We start from the raw sequence: 22,784 nt of genomic DNA, 5'->3' as shown, positions 1-22,784 counted from the left end.
GAGTTGCATAGTCCTGGTACATTTTAAAGTTTTCTTTGTTTATCCCCTAAAAGAAATTAGCTGATGATAATAGCTACTATTCATTGAAAACTTACTTGTGCCAGATGCTATGCTAAGTACTTTGAATCCATTGTCTGATTCTCGCCACATGACAACCTTATAAGATAAAGATATTTTTAGCTCTGTTTTGTACTTTAAAAAGTTGAGGCTTGGAAAAATTAAGTATTTCATTAAATGCCTCAAAGCTAGCAATTTCGAATTTGGGATATGAATGTGTTTCTATATTTCTCCAAAGCCCATTCTCATAACCATTTTATTGTGCTGTTTTGCATTAAAGTAGGGCAGAATGGTTCAAGGAAAAGTAGATTAAAAGAAATGAAGAATTATCATTTTCTGCCCCCTTCAAAAGACATTTATTAATTCTACGTATCAGGAACCATACTTAGCACTGGTCTGAGAAAGATGGATGAGACCTGATTCTCCAGTTGTCTAGCAGGAGAGAAAAACACTTATCCCACCAGTTTTAAGTGTAATAATAGGGATTGACGGAATTCAGATGGTGTGAATTCTGAGTTTCTTGAAAAATAAACAGGATTTTTGCACGGAGAGGAGAAAGCCATGGAAAGAGTATAGTATTTATTTAAAGTACAGTATATGGAGGCCAGATTAGGCCATTTTATGAAGGGCCCGAGGTAGCATGAGAACATTTTTCTTAAATATTCAATGTCAGTTGTTTTAAATGCAACTATTAAACCTGACTATAACTTTAGGTAAGCTATTTTCATATTGCATTTGGGCTTCATAACGAAGTTTCCGTCAAAGAATTTTGAAATAAACACATGGTTAATAATGTTATCATAAACAGGAACTCTAAGCAGTGTCAGGTGACAATATGTACTTAAAAGTGGATGGACAATAGGGAGGCTGCAGTAGGCAGTTTTAAGGAACACAGAGATGGTTTTCTGGTTGAGCAGTTTTGAATATTTCAGGCATTGTTCTCATTTGACTGTAAATTAGGACTTGGAGCAGATTTTTATACCTATCTCTACTTGCCTTTAAATTCAGTAACCTTTTTTTCCTATTTAATAGTGAAATGAATGCAGGAATTATAAAAACAGATCAAAACTATGAAAAGATGATGTTTAAAGAAGCTTTGAAAACAGGATTTTTTGAGTTTCAGGTAGGCTATTATTAATTCTTTTAGTAGTTATAAAATAACATTAGAGCGAATATGATGTATTTTTGCCCCTTTCCCATCCTCCTGTACCATAATAACATCAGAAGTGGAGACTAAACATCTTGCCCAGAAAGTTTTAAATTCTTCAATAAATTGTGATTGTAAATAGTTTCCTTTGGTACTTTTCCTTTTATATTTACTTAATATAAGTAATTCTGTGTCTGGTTAAGTTGTACATATTAATAGATTATATCTAAAAATTAGTCATACGTTCCAGGAAAACATTTTTAAGTTGGTAAAAAAAAATAAAGGCATAATCGTAACTTGTTATTTGAAAACATTTTCTGAGGTTTTCCACAAGGTGTCAGTGTTTCCTCAAGTTTAGCAGTTGAAGTGCTTAAAGTAAAAATAGGTTTACTCAATCGGTTTTGTAAAATATCGTATTGGGATTTATGTAACTTGGTTTCCATAGATGTGGTTAAATGATAAGTGCTGAGCACACTGACATATCATGTTTATAGCCTTTTTTTGGTACTTAATATCTTTCCTATATACTGCTCAGAGCATTTTGCCCTTAGTATTAGTTTAAATTGTTCGACTTTTATGTCTTACAAAATGTTTCTTAATTTTTTTTGGGACTCAGAACTGCAGTATCCTTTGAACGAGGTTTGATACACATTTACTTGTAAATCGTTAAAACCACAAAAATTCATCATGGGATTTTAAAAGACTAAAAACTTAAAAATGCATTAAAACAGAGACACTGATTTTTTTTTTACTTTTATTTTAAAGAAGTACGGGGAGAGAATTGGTAAATAATTTCAAATTTTATAGGCTGCAAAAGATAAGTACCGTGAATTGGCCGTAGAAGGGATGCACAGAGACCTTGTGTTCCGGTTTATTGAAGTTCAGACACTTCTCTTGGCTCCATTCTGTCCACATTTGTGTGAGCACATCTGGACACTCCTGGGAAAGGTATCTTTATGCATTTAAGATGTTGTGGGCGTTTTTGATTTTGGTCTCATTAAATAAATGTGGTAATGTTGTTACTGAAGAGAAAAAGACTGAAAATTAGTATTTCAAGAATAATGTTGGATTCATCATCATAATTACTGCAACAGGTTAAACCGAAGCTACCTCCTGTTTAGACAGATATATTATATATATGCCTTTATGTATACACAGTGTATGTATTTTTAAAACGTGACTGTGCATATTGTTTATCTCTTAATTCCTGTTGGGAAATGTTATAATGCATTTAAATATGTTCAGATAGACATTTGAATACATGTATGACCAATTGTTTTTCCAAGTGTTTGTTAAAAAGGTGAAAATATTGAAAAATATAAATGTTATGGACTGTTTATAAACAAAGATTGAAGTGCATATTTGCATAAATATTCTTGTTTTATATAAAATTCCTGGGATATATAGGGCTGCATATTCAAGGATATTGTATTAGCATTCTTACTGTGAAGATAAATTCAGTTATTTCTCCCCGGCTTGCAGATAAACAGATTGGCTGGTTTAAGAACTCCTTTCCAACCTTATTAGATAGACTCTTTTGTATTTTGCAGCACATGAACAATACAAAAATGTGCTCGTGATGTATATACCAAATAGCCATACTTGCAATACTGGATGTATTAATAGGATAAAAACTGAGAATGTGCATAATTTATATAATGATTAAATTTAGGCAAATTAGCATTACATAATTTTCTTTGAAAGTGAGCATATGTGTGTGGGTATTAATATGCTTGTACAAATGGATGCTAATTAAGAATGTAGAGTCAGACTTCACAGCTTGAATTCTAGGGAACATTAGATCAGGGGCTATGGAAGTGTGCTGTGTGTAGTCAGGGTTTGAACTTGGAACACACAATTGCAGATGTTAGCCTTGGTATGAAACTGTAATCAAGAATCATAAACTAGTTTTGTCATCTAATTCCCTGAGTTTTTTCTTTTTTTCTTTAAAAGCCTGACTCAATTATGAATGCTTCATGGCCCGTCGTGGGTCCTGTGGATGAAACCTTGATACGTTCCTCACAGTACCTCATGGAAGTAGCACATGACCTTAGACTGCGACTAAAGAACTATATGATGCCAGCCAAAGGGAAGGTGAAGTCATTTTTTTTTTTTTTTAAAACAAAGGTCATTCTTGAAAAGTTATTCATCAAATAACATTTAACAGTAATAAAAATTCAGACATTTTTGTTAAGATGTGTAGGGCTATCTTCACTGCTAATGCAGTTCTATATTGTGTATATACTGTGTATATTTTTAGTGTTAAAGGCGGTAGTGGTATACACTGGAAGGTTCTTTTCATTTTTGGTATATATGAAAGTGACTAAATGTCTTTTCCGTTTCTTCTCCCCTGTAGAAGACTGAGACCTCAAAGGAACTACCTCAGAAGCCTTCACACTGCACCATTTATGTGGCAAAGAACTACCCACCTTGGCAGCATACCACCCTGTCAGTGCTACGTGACCACATTGAGGTGATGTTCTCAGCAGACTTCTTCCCCCAGCGTTGTGTCCTGCTTTTGGTGTTTTGGTTTTTAGAGCATTGGCAGTGTCTGGAGGAGGGAAGATGGGCAGCTTTGTTTAACTGCCTCGAGGCTTAGGGCTTCTTTTGTTATCCTCAGTGGCTCTTAAATGGATGCCAAGGGTAAAGCTACTGCTTTTTCATCATTTTTGAAACTTTCGTACAAAACTACACCGAATCTAGTTGTATATAATTAAAGGGTGTGGGACTTTTTCATACGTGTGATTAAAATTATGAAGCAAAAGGACTGAGTTGGCTGTTTGGATATGTTGTGACCTGAGCACTTGAGCTTCATGAAGCCTTAACCTAATTATGTTTGAAAAAATTGAAGGTTGGCTCTTGAGTAATTTATAAGAAAGTGTTCAGTTTACTAATTACCCATAGAAATGGAGTCTGATGTTTTTGGCTCTGTCAGGTAAATAGTTATTAAATATGATAGTTCTATTTAAAGGAAACTCGCTATTTAACTTAGTTCTAGGTGTTTCTAAAGAGAAAAATTAAAAATTCACTTACCTTTTTCCTTTCACATTCAAAATATGGAAATAAAGTACATGTTATGGAATTTTTGCTTAGGTTATTGAGAATAGTTATTGGTAGACACAAACCGTTAAGGTGCACTTAAGAAAGAGAGAGAGACAAAACAGATTATAGCCAAAGCCTAAAGTGATAATACAAAGGAAAAATCCTTAGTTTTGATTTTATATACCTTTATTAGAATTTCGCCTCAATAATTTTCATAGTTAATTAAGGAATACTCAGAAGAACTTGTACATTTGCAAGATTTGATGGAAAGAGAAGAGCAAGTGTGTTTGTTTTTTTTGCCTCATGAACCTGTTTTTGTGGAGAACTGCTTCTTCCTTGGTGTGCGATAGAAAAAGAAGGTAAACTTTAGAATCTGCTTGCAGATTTTAACTTATGATGGGTAAAAGAGAAGCTACTTTGGTAGGTGGAAAAATAAAACTGTGTCTGTGAATTGCATATTCATACTAGCATTTTCAAGCAATAGAAAAACCAAGTATAGTATGTAGTGTCCCAGGTATTAAAAAATAGATGCATCACCAGTGTTCTTTTTAGAGGTTATAGTTTTACTTAGTATTCATTGACTACTTATTACATAGTTTCAAAATAACATCATCTTTTGCTATTGTTTGGAATCATTACCTTCCTTTCCAACTTTTGTTTTCATCCAAAAGAACTAAAAGAATGTTAGTTTGTAATCAAGAAGAATGTTATGTTGAATACAGAACCTTTTTTGTGACATACAGGGAAAAGGAGTGTTGCCTGCCCTCTTCTCTTTCATCTGTATTTCAAAGCAGCACATTGACAAGTAGAGAAAAAAATTTTTCCCCATGTACCTCAGTAAAGGTTAGAATTAAAACTAAATGGATTATGGGAAATCTTATGTTACTTTTCATTTAGACTCATTCCCAACCCTTGGCTTTGATGCTGTGCGTCTATAATAAGGAGAAAATAAGTCACCCCAAACTCTGAAAAGGCTGCTTGCTTTATTTCTCACTCTATTAAAGGGGACAGATGATGTTTGCAGAAATGAATGTACATTCAGGCAGCACATTTGGGACTTAATGCATATCAGTGATATAGAGTATAGGCATTTGTTTTTGATAGAAATGATACTGTTTTTAACAGATTGATAGCTAGAGAGTCCTTCTTTCACATTTGTGGTAACAATTTATAACAGCGTTCAAAAGCAGACATTGTATAAATCTTGTATGATTCCTGTGTAGTTTTTCATTTCGATGTAACTAATGAAATGCTTGTAGGGGTTTGAAGACAAAAAAGATCTTTATAAGACCGTTTCGTTTTCTCATCAGATAAGACCTGATGTTACAATCCTAGAGGTGCCATTATTGTAAGGAAAAGTTAAGGTTTTGTGTGATACCGCTTTTCTCTCCAAAGTCATATATTCTCTGAATTTAGAGGGAGGAGGAAACTCCCTTCTGTATTATTCATTCCCCTTTCGCTTCCTCACGACACAGGGGCTGCACACTCTTCTGCAGTTCTCTAGCAGATGGGTAGAGGCCTCCATTGTATGTCTGGCCAACTTCCTACAGGTGTATCTATCCTGCATCATCTTTAAAGTATTTTTCTCCACATCTTCTCTCACTTTTATTTTTTTAGAATAATAATGGAAAATTGCCTGATAACAAAGTCATTGCCAGTGAACTAGGCAGTTTGCCAGAATTGAAGAAATACATGAAGAAAGCGATGCCGTTTGTTGCCATGATTAAGGTAAGCTGTGGACCTTGTGTCACTGCCCACATGAGTAATGGTTAGGTAGGACAGTAGAAGGAAGGGGGAAAACTTTGGGTACGAATTCCCCAAGAAATCTGCTAAAGTAGCACTTTTCAAGCAGTGGTTGTGAGAAATGAACGATCAGATTTGGGGTTTACCTGTGGAATTGCTGAGTATTTGAAAATTTGTATTGTGGAAGAAAAACCGATTTAGAATTGCCGCACTAAATGATTCTCTTCCTGTTCTACCTTCCCTTTTCACTTTGGGGAGGAAGCATATTCTTTTGGCTAACTTTAGGATATTTTTACTCCATCCTATTAGTGGAACCAAGATTCTGCATTTGCATAGGTTTAGCTTAACAGGAATACACATTGCTTATAGACATTGGCTCTGTTGATATTTTGGGCCAGAGAGTTCTTTGTTGTGAGGGGTTGTCCTATGCACTAGAGGATGTTTAGCAGTGTCCTTGGCTTCTACCTGTCAGATGCCAGTAGGACCTCCCCTTCAGCCCCCTTCATGTTGTGACAACCAGAAATGTCTTCAGATATTGCTATATGTCTCCTGGGGGCAAAATCATTACACCTCCCTCCCTTAAGAATCATTGGGTTAAACTCTTAATTTTCTTCATATACATAACTTATCTGTTGGATTTCTTGACAAAGAAACAGAAAGAAAGCTGTATGTTGCTTGAAATCTCAGGCTCTGGGGTCTGGTAAATCTTGGTCCCAATCCTGTTTGCCTGTTACTGACTAGTTTTGAGGCCTTAGACAAATCACTTAAATTCTTTAAGCAACAAGGTTTTTCACCTATAAAATGAGGAAATTAATAAACCTACCTTTTAAGAGTGCTGTGAGGAGTGAATGAAGTAATACAGTTAACCAAATATTACCTGTCAAGAAGTAGGCTCAGTAATTTTTTTTTAAATGTAAATCGATGTCTTCCATCCTGCTAGGCACATAGTGGTTATTCTTGTACTTTAGATTAATTCTCGAATATTTCTGCCTAATGGAGACCAAAACTCTTAGCTTGTCCTACATTGGAGTACATTATATTCTTGGAAAAGTCTTTTAATTCTCTTAGACCAGAGTCAACCATCTGAGCCTTATGGTGTTTGAAGTTTCAGAAATAATTTAGAATCCTGGGTTAACATATCTTAGTCAAGTTATACTATGTCTGCTAGTATGCTCTGAATTCACTGGTTCCCTGCTCAGCTAGTACCATTGGTTAGAATGCCAGATTCATTCTCACCATACAGATTCAACAAAATATCTCATTATTGGTTGCAATGACAATTAATGTTGATGACATGCATTAACAGAATCCAGAGAAACTGATTTGGAAAGTAGTTATACAATATTAGATTCAAGAGTTGGCTTTTTGAAAAACCAGTGTTAGACTATTTGAGTAGTAATATATTTTTTTTCAGTAATATTGGTGATTTGCCAGGCATATTAGTGGTTCGAAACTTTGAAAAGAGTTTAATAAATCTGAGAATAAGAAAATGGCTTTTAGCATTTTTTTTTTTTTTTTGATGGTAAGAGAAAACTTGGACTGTAAATGAAAACAGTGGTATAGGAATCATGGCGGGTCATTTTCATGTTAGTGCAGCGTGGCCCAGGCAGGTAGCTGTGTCTGTGCATATGAACTTGGATCCCGAAGGTTACAATTTGCATGGCAATTATTTTATTTCATGTTCAAAGAAATTAAGAAAAATTGTTTTTTATATGCCATAGGAATATTTTAGTATCCATATAGTATGACTTTTTAAATTTTTATTTAAAAATTTATAGGAACATCTTTGGGAATTGTTTGATTATTATTAATTCACTATTCTTTGATTATACCTTTAAAGATTGGGTATCTTGGAAAAAACTTTTTTTGAGGGGGTTAACTGAACGGATATTTTCTTACATTTATTTGATTCCTTGTCAAAGCAAATTTTTTGGGTTTGCACATTAAGTTAGTCTAAATAAACAATGATAAAATCATTTATTTTATGAATCTGGAAACCTTGTCCTTCCAGTCTTTTCATTGCTGCCTTAATCTTATCATACTTTAAATGATAATTACTGTGAGCTAGTGATTTCATTAACAAGCAAACATAGATAAGGGAAACCATAAGTCTAAAGCTTTCCCTTTAACTGTTCAAATTTGAAGATTTTATCAGTTGAGAGAAGAATGATTGCTTTGGAGGAAATATATTCTTTTCAACATATTCAGAATGTGATTTTGTTTCTCAAAACCTTTTTGGCTGTTAGGAAAATCTGGAGAAGGTGGGACCTCGTGTTCTGGATTTGCAATTAGAATTTGATGAACAGGCGGTGCTTATGGAGAATATAGTCTACCTGACCAATTCCCTCGAGGTAAGAGGGGCTGGGAATTATAATAACTAGTTAACTGTAGCAAACATAATCCAGCTATTTTGTTTTATAATAAACCTTTTAATAAACTTTATCTTTGCCAAGTATATCAGTCAAAAATTATTTTGGAGGGAAAGAGAATGGGTGGTTATAGAAATTTCAGGAAGAAAAAAATGATCTTTCACTTTATTTTACTTACCAGTTATTCTTCATGTAAAATACTAGGTATATACACCTGGATTTTCTCCCCCAAAATTAGCTTTAAAATAATGAGGAGACCTTATATTGAAATACTTTCAAAATCTCTTAGATTATGGGATGCTCTGAATTGCTTCTTTCACCCCTACCCTTTCCTTATAGACCTTAGATTCACAGAATTGGATTAATTAGAATCCTTGGTTCATGGCTGGTCCCTTTTTTTTTTTTTTTAATAACTTAATGAACATCCATGAATCTACTACCCAACCGAAGAACTAAACATTACCAATAGCTTTCACATATTCTTCCAGTCCCACCTTCCCACCCCAGTCACAACTTTATATATAGATTATAAAAATGCTGTCTCTCAGACAGCTTAGGCAGAAAGAAAGATAATTTGCTCTAGAAAATTGTTAGAAGACTCAAAGTGGTTCTAGTGATAATGAAGACATTGAAGTAAAAAAAAGAAAAATGCAGGTTTAGAGTTTGAATGAAATGATTTCATGAAATATTAGAATGGAAGATAGTTTCTAAATAAGCATTTTCTGCCATATAATTATGAGTTAATTAAATTAATAGTAGACATCTATTTTAAAGATATTTCTAAATATTCTTATATATTCATGGAAGTCAAAACCTTGGATCTTTGGAACAATGGAGACACTTATATTTAGGGTCATCTTATATTCAGGCATATGCAATATGTTACATTTCTGAGTTTTTTTCTATTTAGGTGGAAGCCTTTTGTTCTTGAATGCTAAATTTTCTAACTTAAGTGGAAACCTTTTATGCTGATTTTTCATTTTCTCTTATACAACAGATAGATGCCAGATTCTATTATAGAAAATGGTAAACATGACTATATAGATAATAATACTGTGCAACATTTAAGATCAGTGTTAATTGATTACAGATTTCATTTAATGTTTATACGGGAAATAATAAAATTGTACAGACCATTTCATGTTAAGTGGAGAGCCTTTGGTGAAATGAGGTGATGATTAATTTCAATTATATTAAGTGATACTAATGACTACCATTTTTTTCCCCTCTGTTTAGCTAGAACACATAGAAGTCAAGTTTGCCTCTGAAGCAGAAGATAAAGTCAGGGAAGACTGCTGTCCTGGGAAACCACTTACTGTTTTTAGAACAGAAGTAAGTTGAAAGAATCTCACTGAATCATTGTGTTTTAGAGCTAAAGAGACCTTAGCTATCATTACATCTAAACCCATCATTTTAAAGATAGAAAGAACTGAGGTCCAGAAGAGTAAGTGATTGGTTTGGTCCAGGCCACATAGTTAGAGATGGGGCTGGATTTGAGGTTTTCTAATTATCTGGTTGATGCAATACTCACTGTTCCTTTCTCTACTGTAACGGATAGCTTCAGATGTCATTTATGGGTTTTATGACATCAGATGTTGTTTGTAGGTTTAAAAAATAAAAATGTGATTTTCAAAACTTGGTTTTTATTTAGAAATACAGTGGAAATTGAAATGTAAGACTTTTTAAACAGCGAAAAGGCACTTTCATTCTTCAGGTGCATCTTGGTTAATAATGTTATTTAGGATTTTTGGTTTCTGGCCTAAATTAGCTTGATGCATTATCTTAAGTTATGCCGGAATAATTCCTTTTTATTCCTTACTTTTGGCCATTATTGGTCCAGATAAATAGGTTTTGGAGTTTTGGGAGATTCTATGTATTTATTCTCAAAGAATCCATTCAGAATGGTAGCATTTTGCAAAGTCCAGTGGACTGCAATTTTGAGAGTCCATAAAATGCACTATTTTCTTGATGAGCAAAGGACTTAGTTATATCCTGTCACTTTTGCCACATTTAATTGAAAACTAGCAAATAAAAATCCTATTGAAAGAATGAGGTAATCATGATCATGGAGTCTTCCTGGATGTTACCATGTAATGAATACCCTTATTACGTTAACATATGGTGACTTTTAAAAGTGCAGCCATTTGGACCATGGAAATAAGGTACTTGAAATAGTGTTCCCTATACAGATATGTTTATTTAAGCTGCTTTCAAGCATTCCATGAAGCTATTATGTATTTAAATCTTTCACAAGACTCAGTTGCCTTTTTTTTCACTTAAAATAATGAGCAGGATCTTTGACTATATAATGCGGGTGGTATTATGGCATAGAGCTGGTTTAATCCTGGCTCTGCCTTTTACTGGTTATAGGACCTTGGCCTACTTTGTTAATCTTTCTGTTTCTCAGTTTTCATCTGTGAAAAGGAGTCTTAAAGAAATAGTTTTCTAGATTCAGGAATAATGTCTGTAAAGTGCTTTGTACAATGCCTTATACATAGTAGAAATTCAATGAATGAAGGTAGTTGTAGAATAGAAAATATAATTATTGTTATTATCCATCAACAGTATTGATATATGTAGTCATAGTGATTTTTATCTAAGCATTTGGTTGTATGCATTATACATCTTTTATATTTGAGTATTCCTTTGTCATGATTTTAGAATACCAGAATTAAATCTGTCTTTCATTGGACATTAAAAAAGAGGAAGGGATTAAGAAGTACAAATTGGTAGTTAGAAAATAGTCATGGGTATGTAAAATACAGCATAGTCAATAATATTGTAATAACTATGTATGGTGTCAGATGGGTACTAGAATTATCAGGGTGATCACTTCATAAATTATATAAACATCAATTACCGCGTTGTACACCTGAAACTAATATAATATTATATGCCAACTATAATAGAAAAATTAAAAAATTTATTTAAAAAAATGTAGCAGAGATTCCTCCTCCCTCAACAGCATTCAGATTTGACTTCCTATAACAATTACTTTCTCTTTATTTTCCTAGCCTGGTGTGTTAGTTTCCCTAGTGAATCCCCAGCCATCCAATGGCCACTTCTCAACCAAAATTGAAATCAAGCAAGGAGATAACTGTGATGCCATAATCAGGCGTTTAATGAAAATGGACCGAGGACTCAAAGGTAAATAGTTTTCCTGAAATGCGCATTTGGCAGTAGCTTGTGGATTTGATGAGTTCTAAGCAGAGGGGAGAAAGAAAAGTAACTGACTTGCTTAAGGGCAGTTGTGTAATGTGGAAAGACTATTGAACCCACAATTGGGAAACCTATATTCTCTTTGGGACGTAGTGACTAGATAAGCTTGTTGATGTGGCCATGTCATTTAATCTCTCAACTGATCTCTCTTTTAGTAAAATGAGGACACTGGATTGGACATTTTTACAAGACTCTGTCTATCCTTAATATTGTAACAAACAATTTCTGTCTCTCAGAGGTTTTCAGAATTAAGGAACACATACCCTTAATATTGCAAACTAACCTGCCCAACTGGGTCTGTTCTTAGGGAAGGAAGAGAAACAGAGTGAATGTCATTGTGTGCGCCATGCATTAGCCATTTAATCCTTTTGTGACAGTATAACGTGTAGAGGGTATTATTATTCCCCTTCACAGAGAATGGAGGTCAGAAAGGCTAAATAATTTGCAGAGTTCATTCAGTTAGTAAATCTTGGAGCTGGAATTCAAATTCAGGTCTGTTTGACTCCAAACTCATATTTTTTCATGTAAACAGTATGCCTCCAGGTAAAATATGTAAATAATCTTAATTTCTTATTAAGGTTAAGTCTAGATTTTCTGTGATTAGATTTAATATAATAGTTTTTAGCTTTTTTTCTCATTACTCAGCCAGGTCTTAGGCTAAACATAGTGCAAAGGGAGTTATTATGTGTCTGTATTTTTCTTCCCAATTATGAAGACAAATTAATGTTGAGATTCCCTATTTTGTCTTATCTCTCCTCTTCTTGATGGCTATCAAGAGTTGATTGGGCCACATCCCAGCAGAGTACAATTTTTCTGGAAAGATTTACAAATCCCAGACAGTGACCTAATTTATGGAACTATATTCAGGGCAACACTATCCCAGTAACATAGAAGACTTAAAACAGCCCTTTGGAATTCATTTTACCCTGTATTTTTTTGTTCTCGAAGTCATTTGTCTACCGTCTGTGGCCATTTCTTGAGAGACTATCGTGTAGTGTATATAGAGATAAGTGTGTATGTGTAGAGACTCATCGAGAGACCCACATATTACTGTTCATTAGGAGGCTGTGTCTGGTGAAGAAATAGGGGGCTAAGTAAGCTATTGGCATACATAATCATAATCTCAGAAGAAACTGCTGAGTGCAGTAAGAGAGGTGTAGATAAAACCAACAGCATGGAAGAGGGTGAGGTTATTTCTAGCTGTGGTAATCACGGATGAATTTTGGAGAAAATATTGTTTGAATGGGGTCTTGAAAATGACACCTGCGAGGGGGAAGGGAGGGCGTGCTAGTGGGAGGGAAACTGGCCCTTGTTTCGCTGTGCATCAGTAGTATATCTGCGCTAGGGATTTTATTGTTTGTAGACATTTTAGAAATTATGGTAAAATATACAGAACATAAAATTGACCGTTTTAGTAATTTTTAAGTGAACAGTTCAGTGATGTGAAATACATTCACATGGTTGTGCAGCCATCACACTCTCCATCTCTAGAACTTCATCATGCCAAACTGAGACCCTGTACGCATTAAATAATAACTCCCCACAATCCTACCTCCCTCTAGTCCCTGGTAGCCACTGTTCTACTTTCTGCCTTTATGTAGTTGACGATTCTAGGTACCTTATATAAGTGGAACCATACACATTTGTTATTTTGTGTCTGGCTTATGTCAAAATGTCTGCAAGATTCATCTGTGTTGTTACAGGCATTAATTATGTTCCCTCAGTAAACCAGTTACTGCAGACTGATAGTGTCATCCTTAGAACTTATAGGCCACAAAAAAGTAGAACTTGAAAAATTTGAAATATGAACATATAGGAAGCCATTTTGTGGCTTTTCATTTGACTATTTTATATTGCATATATCCAGTCCCAAGAAGATTTTTATAATAAGAAGAACTTTTAGCAATGAAGAACAATATGGTGGCTTTTAAAGAAAATAGATATATGTGTGGACCCACTGGATTGGATGATTGTGAGGTTGTAGCACATGAGGGAATGTATTCCTGTATCGAAAATTATGTCATATAATGTTAAACCTGCCTCCCTTTTAAATTTACTGAGATATAGCACTCACTGGGTTCTTCAGACTGCACTGAAATGTGTTTTCTGTATCTTGTCTTTTCTCACTGAGCTTCTGGCATAATTTTTACATCCTTTGTCATACTAGCTGTGAATAATATTATCATAAAGTGCGCTAAGTTTTGGTGTTAGTAGCTGCTGTGAATTTTAGAGCATAGATAGAAATGTTAGGGGAGTTCGAAATTGATATTCTTCCAAGTATGTACAGAATAGCTGTAACCATGAGACTTTCCAGAAGCCCTCAGGATTCTTTGATATCTAAGGGGGCTGAGTAAATGAGATAGGAAGGGAGTGAAATTTAATAACATATTTTTCGGTCTGTCTGCTGCAATAGCCAGCAAGTGGTCCAATTAGTGCCAATTGTATTGAGGGTGATTATGATCTAGGTCCAGGAGGAACTAGGCTAAAACTATCATTTTACTCCACAAAAACCACTGAGCAACTATTTGATGATAATGACTTTAAATCACTCACAACCCATGCCACATATGAACTAATAACTTGGAGGTGAAAGGCTCCATTTCACATTATCAATCCCTAGGGACTTTCAATCACTCTCATCTCTAAGTGCCTTAAATCTTGTGTAGTTGCAGACTCAAATTTCAACATCTTTAATGATAAGAGAGGTCTGGGATAAGAAGAGACAGTAAAACCGCTAAGAAAGCTCCAAGATTTATTGGCAGTAATGAACTACATGGTGAACCATCAAAGCAAATGTGTTTTGTCACTTAGAATCCTGATTGAGTATTAAGGCTTCTTTGAAATAGTTTGATTCAGAATTGCTTGGAATGATGAGGGAGGTCTGTTTTGCGGGCGGAGTGGTGGCGAAGAGTGGGGAGAGGGAGGGAGGGAATGAGGGAAAGAGAGGGAGAGAGATGCAGTAAAAGGCCTTGTGCGTAAAATCTGCTGGCAGGACTTGTCACTGCTTCCATAACAAAATAATTTGGTGTCACTGATGTGCATGTTGGATTGTAATAGCTGTTAAAATGGAATTATATTCTTCCTCCAAAGTAAGACCGTGGCTGTCATGCAGGCTCTATCTGCTCCTTTCCTGTTTTAATTTTTAGGGCTTGTGTTATATCTGGGAATAGATTATATGGCCTCTGCAAAGACTCTCCAAAGACTCTGGCAGGGTTCGCGTTCATGGTAGTCATAGGTAATTGCTCTGTAAGCCCCAAGATCCCTACTCTAAACTTGCAGTCCTTCAGTCTCTGCTTCCCAAGGAAAATAGAATGCCTGGATAACTTGTACTCCCGGCATAGCTGCCAGCTGCTTTAGTGTCTCCTTTTATCTCTTATCCTTCTCTTGCTAAGCTTCATACTCTCAACGCAACATAAGGGAGTGTAACTCAGGGACCACCCAGCGATCTGCTTTAGAAAGGGGTGGGAAGTAACTTGGAACATATCTTCTATTTCTGTAGATCAAGATAAGCATAACTGGCCACGTAACACTTAGATTGAGCTGTAAACCTAGAATCAGCATTTGTAGTCATTTATGGTGTTTTTCCACCATATGAAAAAAAACCATTTGATGTTGGGAAGTCTCAGAATTGCTGAAATAAATAAATTTCTTTCAGGCTCGGTTGTTGGCAGGATTGTTGGATCATAAATTTGTTTGAGGGACAAGTGCTTTCTTTGCCAGGAGCCATTTTATCAGCTTGCACAAGAGCAGATCAGGAAAATCTCAAGCAGGGGAGGGTAGGAACTTATCCAAAAGCTTAAAATTCTGAAATCTGTACCCTTTTCCCCTGCCTTTCCTTTTCTCTCCTTGTCTCTCATCAGCTTGTTAATACAAACACTTTCATCCTTTGAGCAAAACAAGAAACTGGTAATGCTATTTATTAGAGAGTAATTCTTTTTTCCAAAAGTATCTTCCAAAAAAAAAAAAAAAAAAGGCTACAGTTTTTGCTGTTCTAATATATTCCAGGAAGCAAGACAAGAAAGAGAAAGAAGTTTTAGACTTCTTTGATAGTCTGAAGAATGGTTATTTGAAACATGGAAAAAGTGATCTGAAAGACCAAAATTACACTCAGTCCTCCCCTTTGGTTCGTATTCCAGAGTATGTGTAATACACAATCTCTCACAGTCTTTGATCTGGGCAAATGCTGACAGAGGGTGAAGATTTGTTAGATTTAGCTTTCTTTCTGAGATTGGGTTCTATTTAATAACGGAATGAAAATATTTTTTAGCTATAACAACTAATGTGTTTACAATGCAAATTGATCAGATTCAGGCATGGGTTTGAGTCAGTGACTGTAATTAAATGTTCATGTTGATAATCTCCTTTGCGTAGATCTTTCCAAAGTGAAACTGATGAGATTTGATGATCCGCTGCTGGGGCCTCGACGAATCCCTGTCCTAGGAAAAGAGCACTCTGAGAAGACGCCCATTTCTGAACATGCTGTTTTCCACGTGGACCTCATGAGCAAGAAAATTTATCTTACTGAAAATGGGCTACAGGCAGATATTGGTGATACACTTGTCTATCTGGTTTATTAAACTCATTCAAAATGGAGCTTTATTCTGGTTTCTGGGGATACTACTACTTAGCCCCTACAGATTGGTTATGAGAACCTTAAGCTGGACTCAAACAGATTTCATCTCTAACCATCAGATTCTACATATAATCATTATTATATCAAGGCAGCTTGGATTTCTGGATCTAATAAATTTTTTTTTTCCCTCCTTGGGGCCTTTAAGAGAGAGTTTTTATCATACTTTTTTTTTTTTTTAAATAAATTATTTCTAACTCCACAAGCTTCTAGTCTTTTAGATTAACACAAAAGTGTCAGTATGCTTATTTGATGAAGTGTACTTTATATCAGGGGTCCCCAATCCCCGGGCCAACAATGGGTACCAGTCTGTGGCCTGTTAGCAACTGGACTGCACAGCTGGCTGGCAAGCGAGCAAAGCTTTATCTGTATTTGCAGCCTTTCCCCAGCGCTAGCATCACCGCCTCAGCTCCACCTCAGATCATCAGGCATTAGATTCTCACAGGAGCACTGGTCTTTGGTCCCACAAAGGCTGGGGACCATTGCTTTATACTATTTATGAAGGCTAAGGCCTGTCCAACAACTCTTTATATTATATCTATTATGGAGTTAACTGTATTCTTTAAAAAGAAAAAAGAAAAGTAGGTAATTTTGCTTTTTAAAGGAAAGGAACTCTCCTGATTTAAAACAACAAATGAGAATATTTTGACTATGATCCCTGGGTATTTTGTATAAAGAACAAATAGGTCTTGTATTTATAAGAAGTTTTTTTGGCTTTAATACAGTTAATTAACCACCAATAATGTCTTTCCAAGGCTAATATCAATAGCTTATAATATCAATAGCTTATAAACAGTTTACATTTAATCTACACTAAATTTAGACATTTTAAAAGACAGAATTTTTCCCCCTAGAAATCTGCATTTATCAAATTTGTCTTGAGTCCAATTGTGTTTAAAGACCATGCCAACTATATTGCACATTTATTCTTTTATTCTTGCTGGAATGTCTTTTGATATTGCCTGTACCATCTGTCTTCATTTGAGGAAAAAATATTAGGTATTGACTGGCAGAGGAGAAAAACATTTCCATTTCTTAAAGGGTTCAACATAGGGAAAGATCCCCAGAAACCTGAATTCTAACTTCCACATCATGTAAAGAGATTTTATTGAGCTTCTATATTTTGCTCTCTACAATTTGAGATTTCTGGACCTAAGTCGAACGCTTTATCATAGATTCATTAAAGCAAATCATAGAATGTTAGAACCGAAAGATCCCTTAGATATCATTAAGTGCAAATCATTTGTCTGCTGGGGGTGGGTAGTGTAGCATAGTAGTTAAGATTACACGCACTGAAGTCAGCCCAGCTAGGTTAGATTTCCATTTCTCTCATTTGCTACTTGGGTGGTCTTGGCCAATTTCCCAGCCTGTTTCTCCATCTATAAAATGGAATTAATAAGGTACTTACTTTATAGGCTTCGTGAGATGTGTAGATGAAACTATCTGGGAAAAATCAAAATCATAGTGCTCAGCAAGTGGTTAGCCTTCAGTAATGTTACTGATGGTGATGGTGAGCCTTCAGTAAATGTTGGTGATAAATAATAATAATAATAATAATAACAAAAACTCGGGCAGATTGGCTTAAGATTGCTATAGGCTATACCCACGTAATTTGTATTTGTTCCTTTGGGGTAACTATTTCGTAGTTCTCTTTGCTTTAAATTCTTTTCCTGCTCCCTCAGTGTGCATAGCCTTAGTTATTCCCCAGATCAGGGTAGTCTTTCCTGGTGCATAAATACAAGCCTGCTTCTGTTTAATTTAGGCAAATCAAATAATATGTTCTTGGCAAAAAGAAAAAAGAAAAAAAATAATTTTAATATTGTGAGTGATTGTGTCTGTTTTATTAAATCGAGCCTATGAATCTATGCTGCCTTGGATTATTAGTTGGGGTTCATGGATGCTCTGTTCCCACAATCTCAACGCCTGAGTATCTCTCTTAGATCAAGCATCTTGCTGGGCTGAATATGTTTTTTGTGTTTAAAGATACATAGGTTTTAGACAAGGAAGCCTATAAACATAAGCCCTAACCTCATCTGGTACTCAACTGAAAAAAGCAGCAGTTAGCTGAAATGCTGAAGGAAAAACAGGCTGCACTGGGCTTACTGTAGTGATAGGCGATTGGTACCTTCCTAAGGGATTTTAATCTTTTTAAGTTGTGAAATACAATGCACATACACAAAAAGTGAACGACAAGAAATATATAGTATACATGCAAAATATATAAAATACACACAAAAAAATGAACAACAAAACAACTTATCAGCCAAGCAAAACTGTTTTAATCACCACCCAGTAAAGGGATAGCACAATTCCAGCACCTCAGAAGCCTGCCTCCTTCCTCCTGCCATAAAGACAAGTTTATGGCCAGCACCTGATCAGTTTTCATACGTGTTCCAGTTGAGCTTGAAAAGAATATTTATTCTGCAATTGTAGAGTCCTATATATGTGCGTTAGGTCATAGTCGTAGATTGAGTTGTTCAAATTTATATCCCTACTGTTTTGTTTCCTCACTTTACTCTTTGTGTTTGAGACAAGTACTAAAATCTCTCACAACCATGGATTCACTTCTCCTAGTTCAGACAGTTTTTGTTTTGTATATTTTGGTGCTGTGTTAGTAAGCACATATAAATTCAGATTCCATTATCTTCCTGGCAAACTGAACTTTTTCTAATTAGGAAATGTTCCTCTATTTTTAGAAACATTTTTTGCCGAGAGTCTACTTCGTCTAACATTAATGACACCAGTTTTCTTTTTGCTAGTGTTCATGCTGGGTATCTTTTACCACCCTTTTAACCTTGTGTAGCTTTATTTTCTTTTAACATTTTATTTTGACAAATTTTAAACCTACCAAAAAGTCAAAAGAATTGGCCAGTAAAGACCCATACACCTGTCACCCAAATTTACCAGTTGTTAGCATTTTGCCACGTTTGCTTTCTTTCTAAATACATATTATTATTTTTTTTAATTTTGGAATAGTTTCAGATTTGCTGAAAAGTTGCATCTATTATGTAGAGAGTTCCTGTATACCCCTCACTCAGTTTCCTCTAATGTTAGCATCTTACATAACCTCGAATTAGTTGTCAAAATTAATTAACATTGGCACATTACTATTAACTAAATTATAGGCTTTGTTTGGATTTCACCACACGTTAGTGGTAAATGGCCTGGATCCAATCCAGGATATCACCTTGCATTTAGATACATTTTTAAAAATCCTGAACCATTTGACAGTAAGTTGCAGACACCATGACACTTGACCTTTCAATGCTCCTAAAACCTAAGACGTTTTCCTGTATAATCACAATATACATATATTTCGCTCAAGAAAGTTAACACTGATGCAATAATATTAGGTAATAAGCTTTCCTAATGAAAAAGGGGTAACAAAATTTCCCCAGTATGTCATCAATAATTTTTTTTTAACCCTCAGGGCCCAATCAAAGGTCAAGCATTACATTTTATGGTCATGTCTCTTGATCTACAAACAGGAACAATTTTTCTGCTTTCGTTTTCTTTTCTGGTCTTTCATTACAGTCACACTTTTGAAGACTCCATGCCAGTTGTTAGTAGTTTGCCTCATGATCTGGATTTGTCTGTGTTCTCATGTTCAGATTCAGAGTAAAATTGACAAGCCTAGTACATGGGTGACATTCCCACTGCACCACATCAAGACTCATAGATTATCAGTGTGTTCCCATTACTGGTGACAGTTTGATCACTTGGTTAAAGTAGCTATAGACTTTGCCATTGAAAAGGTACCTTTTCCTTCTTGTAATTAATAAGAGGTCTGTCAGGTGATATTTTGAGACTTAGGTAACTATCTCGCTTACCAGCAAACTTTCATGAAATGGTAGTATTCTTGGATCATCTTTCTGCCTGTTATTACATTGGTAGTTGTACTGAGTTCTTAATTTTATCATTTCTTTCACATTAATTAGGTATCATTCTTCTTTGCTCTCTCTCTTTTTTTTCCATCATTCTTTTCAAATCACTGCGGACCGATGGATTTTTTTTCACATATGCTATCATCGATAACTATCATACTTTGACTGCTCAAATTTTTCTAAATTATCTACTGGGAGTCCCATTCAAGGTGATTCCTATGTCCTTTTGATATCTCCACATCAGTCTTGGAACATTTCATTGCTCAATGGCACAGCAAGAAGTTCCTAGCTCACCTTGAATTTTCTTTCCTGTCCCAGAACTAGAATCAGTTCTTTCTCCAAGGAGTTCTGCTTCATTTTAATAGTGAATGGTATTAAGAAACCAAGATCTTTATGTTTTGTTTATTGCTATTAAGGAGTCATGCATTGTTTTTAGACCTTTCCAATGGGCAGAGCTAAGATATATATATATATATATATATTTTTTTTTAAATTGTAATTTTACTAACATCGCAATTCTTTCCTTCCCTCTCCTGTTAAAAATTTTATCTTCTCACACAGTGAGAATTGGTTCCGAAGAAGCTGATATATTTACTAATTTGGTCTATTAGTATTTTCAGAATTACCAATCCAATACTACTATTAACAAATCTAAGTGTAGAGTTCAGTGTGTGTGTGTGTGTGTGTGTGTGTGTGTGTGTGTGTATACACATATTCTTTTTGTAGTTCTTTGTGTCCTTAAAATGTATCTCACTAAAAGATATAGTCAGAGCACTATGTTCAAATGTTACTTGAATGAATTCTTTTTTATTTGCGGTTTTTTAATATAAAGTTAGAGTCATTTGTTTCTCTTTTTATTCAATTTTATAGTTTGCTTTTTTCCTTTTTTATTTTGTGAATAAGTAAAATACACAGTTTAGAAGTCAAAACTGTGTTTATTCAGAGAATTTTTACTGTCTCGCGCCACATTCCCATGGTTGATAGCAAACTATTGTTGTGAGTTTCTGAATTATCTTTCCTGTGTTTCTTTTTCCACAAATAAACGTTTATATGTACTTTAATTTCTCCTTCCTCAAGCAAAAATTAGCATGTTATATATAATTATTTTACGCCTTGCTTTTTTAAGTTAACAACATAGCCTGGACATTTTACCACTTCGGTTCATAGAGATCTGTTTCTTTCTTTGTCGCTCTCCTTTTCCTCCTTTCCCTCCCTCCGCCCCGCTCTTCTCTCCCCTGTGTAATACCACCATAAATGTGGACCATAAAGGTGGACCATAATTGATTCTGTCTCCTATGGGTGGGCATTTAGGTTGTTTCTAAGTTTTTGACATTTTATAGAAACTGTATAGAATTATATAGTAAGGAACTTTGTGAATATGCGGTTTTATATGTGTGAAGGTATATTTTAAGAAGAAAGTTCTAGATGTGGACTTGAGGTCCAAAGATAAATGTATATATAGTTTTGTTCTGGGCAAAAAAGCATTTTAGGCAGAGGATACAGCAGGTAAAAAGGCTCTGAGGCAGGGACGTGCAGCTGATGTGCTGAAGGAATGAACTGCGGAGAGGCCACATGAAGAAACAGGCCTAGAGATGGAAAGTGACCTGCCCAAGATGCTACACACCAGTGGCAGAGCTAAGTTAGACCCTGGCCTCTGTAATACCAGTCCATTACAACATACTTATTAAACAAGGAAGGTATGCATGGCAAACAGGATCGTATTTGACCAAGGCCAGCGTTGTCGGGGATGTTAGGTTAGAGGAAGGAGAAGTTTCCATGGGCCAGTCAGATAAGAATTTACACATGAGGTGAGACGTGAAGGATGATTAGGGTTGGATAGCAGTTGGAGAGCAGGGCCACATTGCTAGCGTTTAGAACTCAGTGTGGATAAGGGCTTGGAGGTCAAAACAAACATTCAGCTTGTTTGGGAGATGATGCCATAAATGGAATGTTTATCTTGGAGGCATGAGGGAAAAACTGGAAACAGGTAAGTAAATTGGGCCTTATAAAGATTCTTAGATTCCAGAATGATATTCAAAGTTGATTTAATTATCTGGAGAATTACTGCAAATTTTGTAAGTGGGAATGAGATGTCTTCTATAGTTTGTGGTAGTTATGTCCAAACTTTTACAATTTGTGGTAGTCGTAACTAAAATCTAATGAATATTTCTTAGATATCTGTGTGTCTGGCTCTGATAGGTTTCAGTGTTAGCTGGTACTTTGTTAAATGGTGTTTTTCTCCTTAATATCGTTGGACATAGCTTTACATCTGTATTAGAAAATACTCAGATGCCACCCAAGACTCACAGCATCAGTTAAGCTTTCTAATTGCCCACTGTTGTGCTTAGAGCTTCATTGGTTATAAGAAGCGAGGACGGGGGAGGGTACAAAAAAACAGGAGAGAGCACTTGAAATGTCGTTAGTCTGAGGCATGCTATAAAAGTGTAGAATACACTTCAGATTTCAGAGACTTAGTATGACAAAGAATATAAAATATCTCAATTTTCTTATATGCTGAAATATATTTGGAATATTGGGTTAAATATATTAAAATTAATTTCTTTTTACTCTTAACAAAACGGCTAAAATGCGTATGTGATGGGTATTACATTTCTATTCGACAGTGTGGTCTAGAGACAATGAAATTTAGCTTAGACATTATTTCCTATCGCATCATATCGAGAGGTACATAA

At 35.2% G+C, this 22,784-nt stretch overlaps 1 protein-coding gene across 1 annotated transcript in view; it reads left to right on the top strand.

Moving 5' to 3' along the window:
• Positions 1-18,029, top strand: part of LARS (leucyl-tRNA synthetase) — a 50,891-nt gene extending 32,862 nt beyond the window's left edge. Inside the window, exons 22-30 of the mRNA XM_023534915.1 lie at positions 1,090-1,180; positions 2,012-2,152; positions 3,158-3,298; positions 3,561-3,677; positions 5,864-5,974; positions 8,236-8,340; positions 9,595-9,690; positions 11,373-11,505; positions 15,949-18,029. Of these exons, the coding sequence (XP_023390683.1) occupies positions 1,090-1,180; positions 2,012-2,152; positions 3,158-3,298; positions 3,561-3,677; positions 5,864-5,974; positions 8,236-8,340; positions 9,595-9,690; positions 11,373-11,505; positions 15,949-16,154 (1,141 nt within the window). The 3' untranslated portion in view covers positions 16,155-18,029. The remainder of the gene's footprint in view (positions 1-1,089; positions 1,181-2,011; positions 2,153-3,157; positions 3,299-3,560; positions 3,678-5,863; positions 5,975-8,235; positions 8,341-9,594; positions 9,691-11,372; positions 11,506-15,948) is intronic.
• Positions 18,030-22,784: the final 4,755 nt, after the last annotated feature.

This window comes from Pteropus vampyrus, unplaced genomic scaffold (genome assembly GCF_000151845.1).
Source record: "Pteropus vampyrus isolate Shadow unplaced genomic scaffold, Pvam_2.0 Scaffold134, whole genome shotgun sequence".
In the NCBI taxonomy this organism is placed as follows: domain Eukaryota; kingdom Metazoa; phylum Chordata; class Mammalia; order Chiroptera; family Pteropodidae; genus Pteropus; species Pteropus vampyrus.
This window is presented reverse-complemented; position numbering and strand designations above follow the sequence as displayed.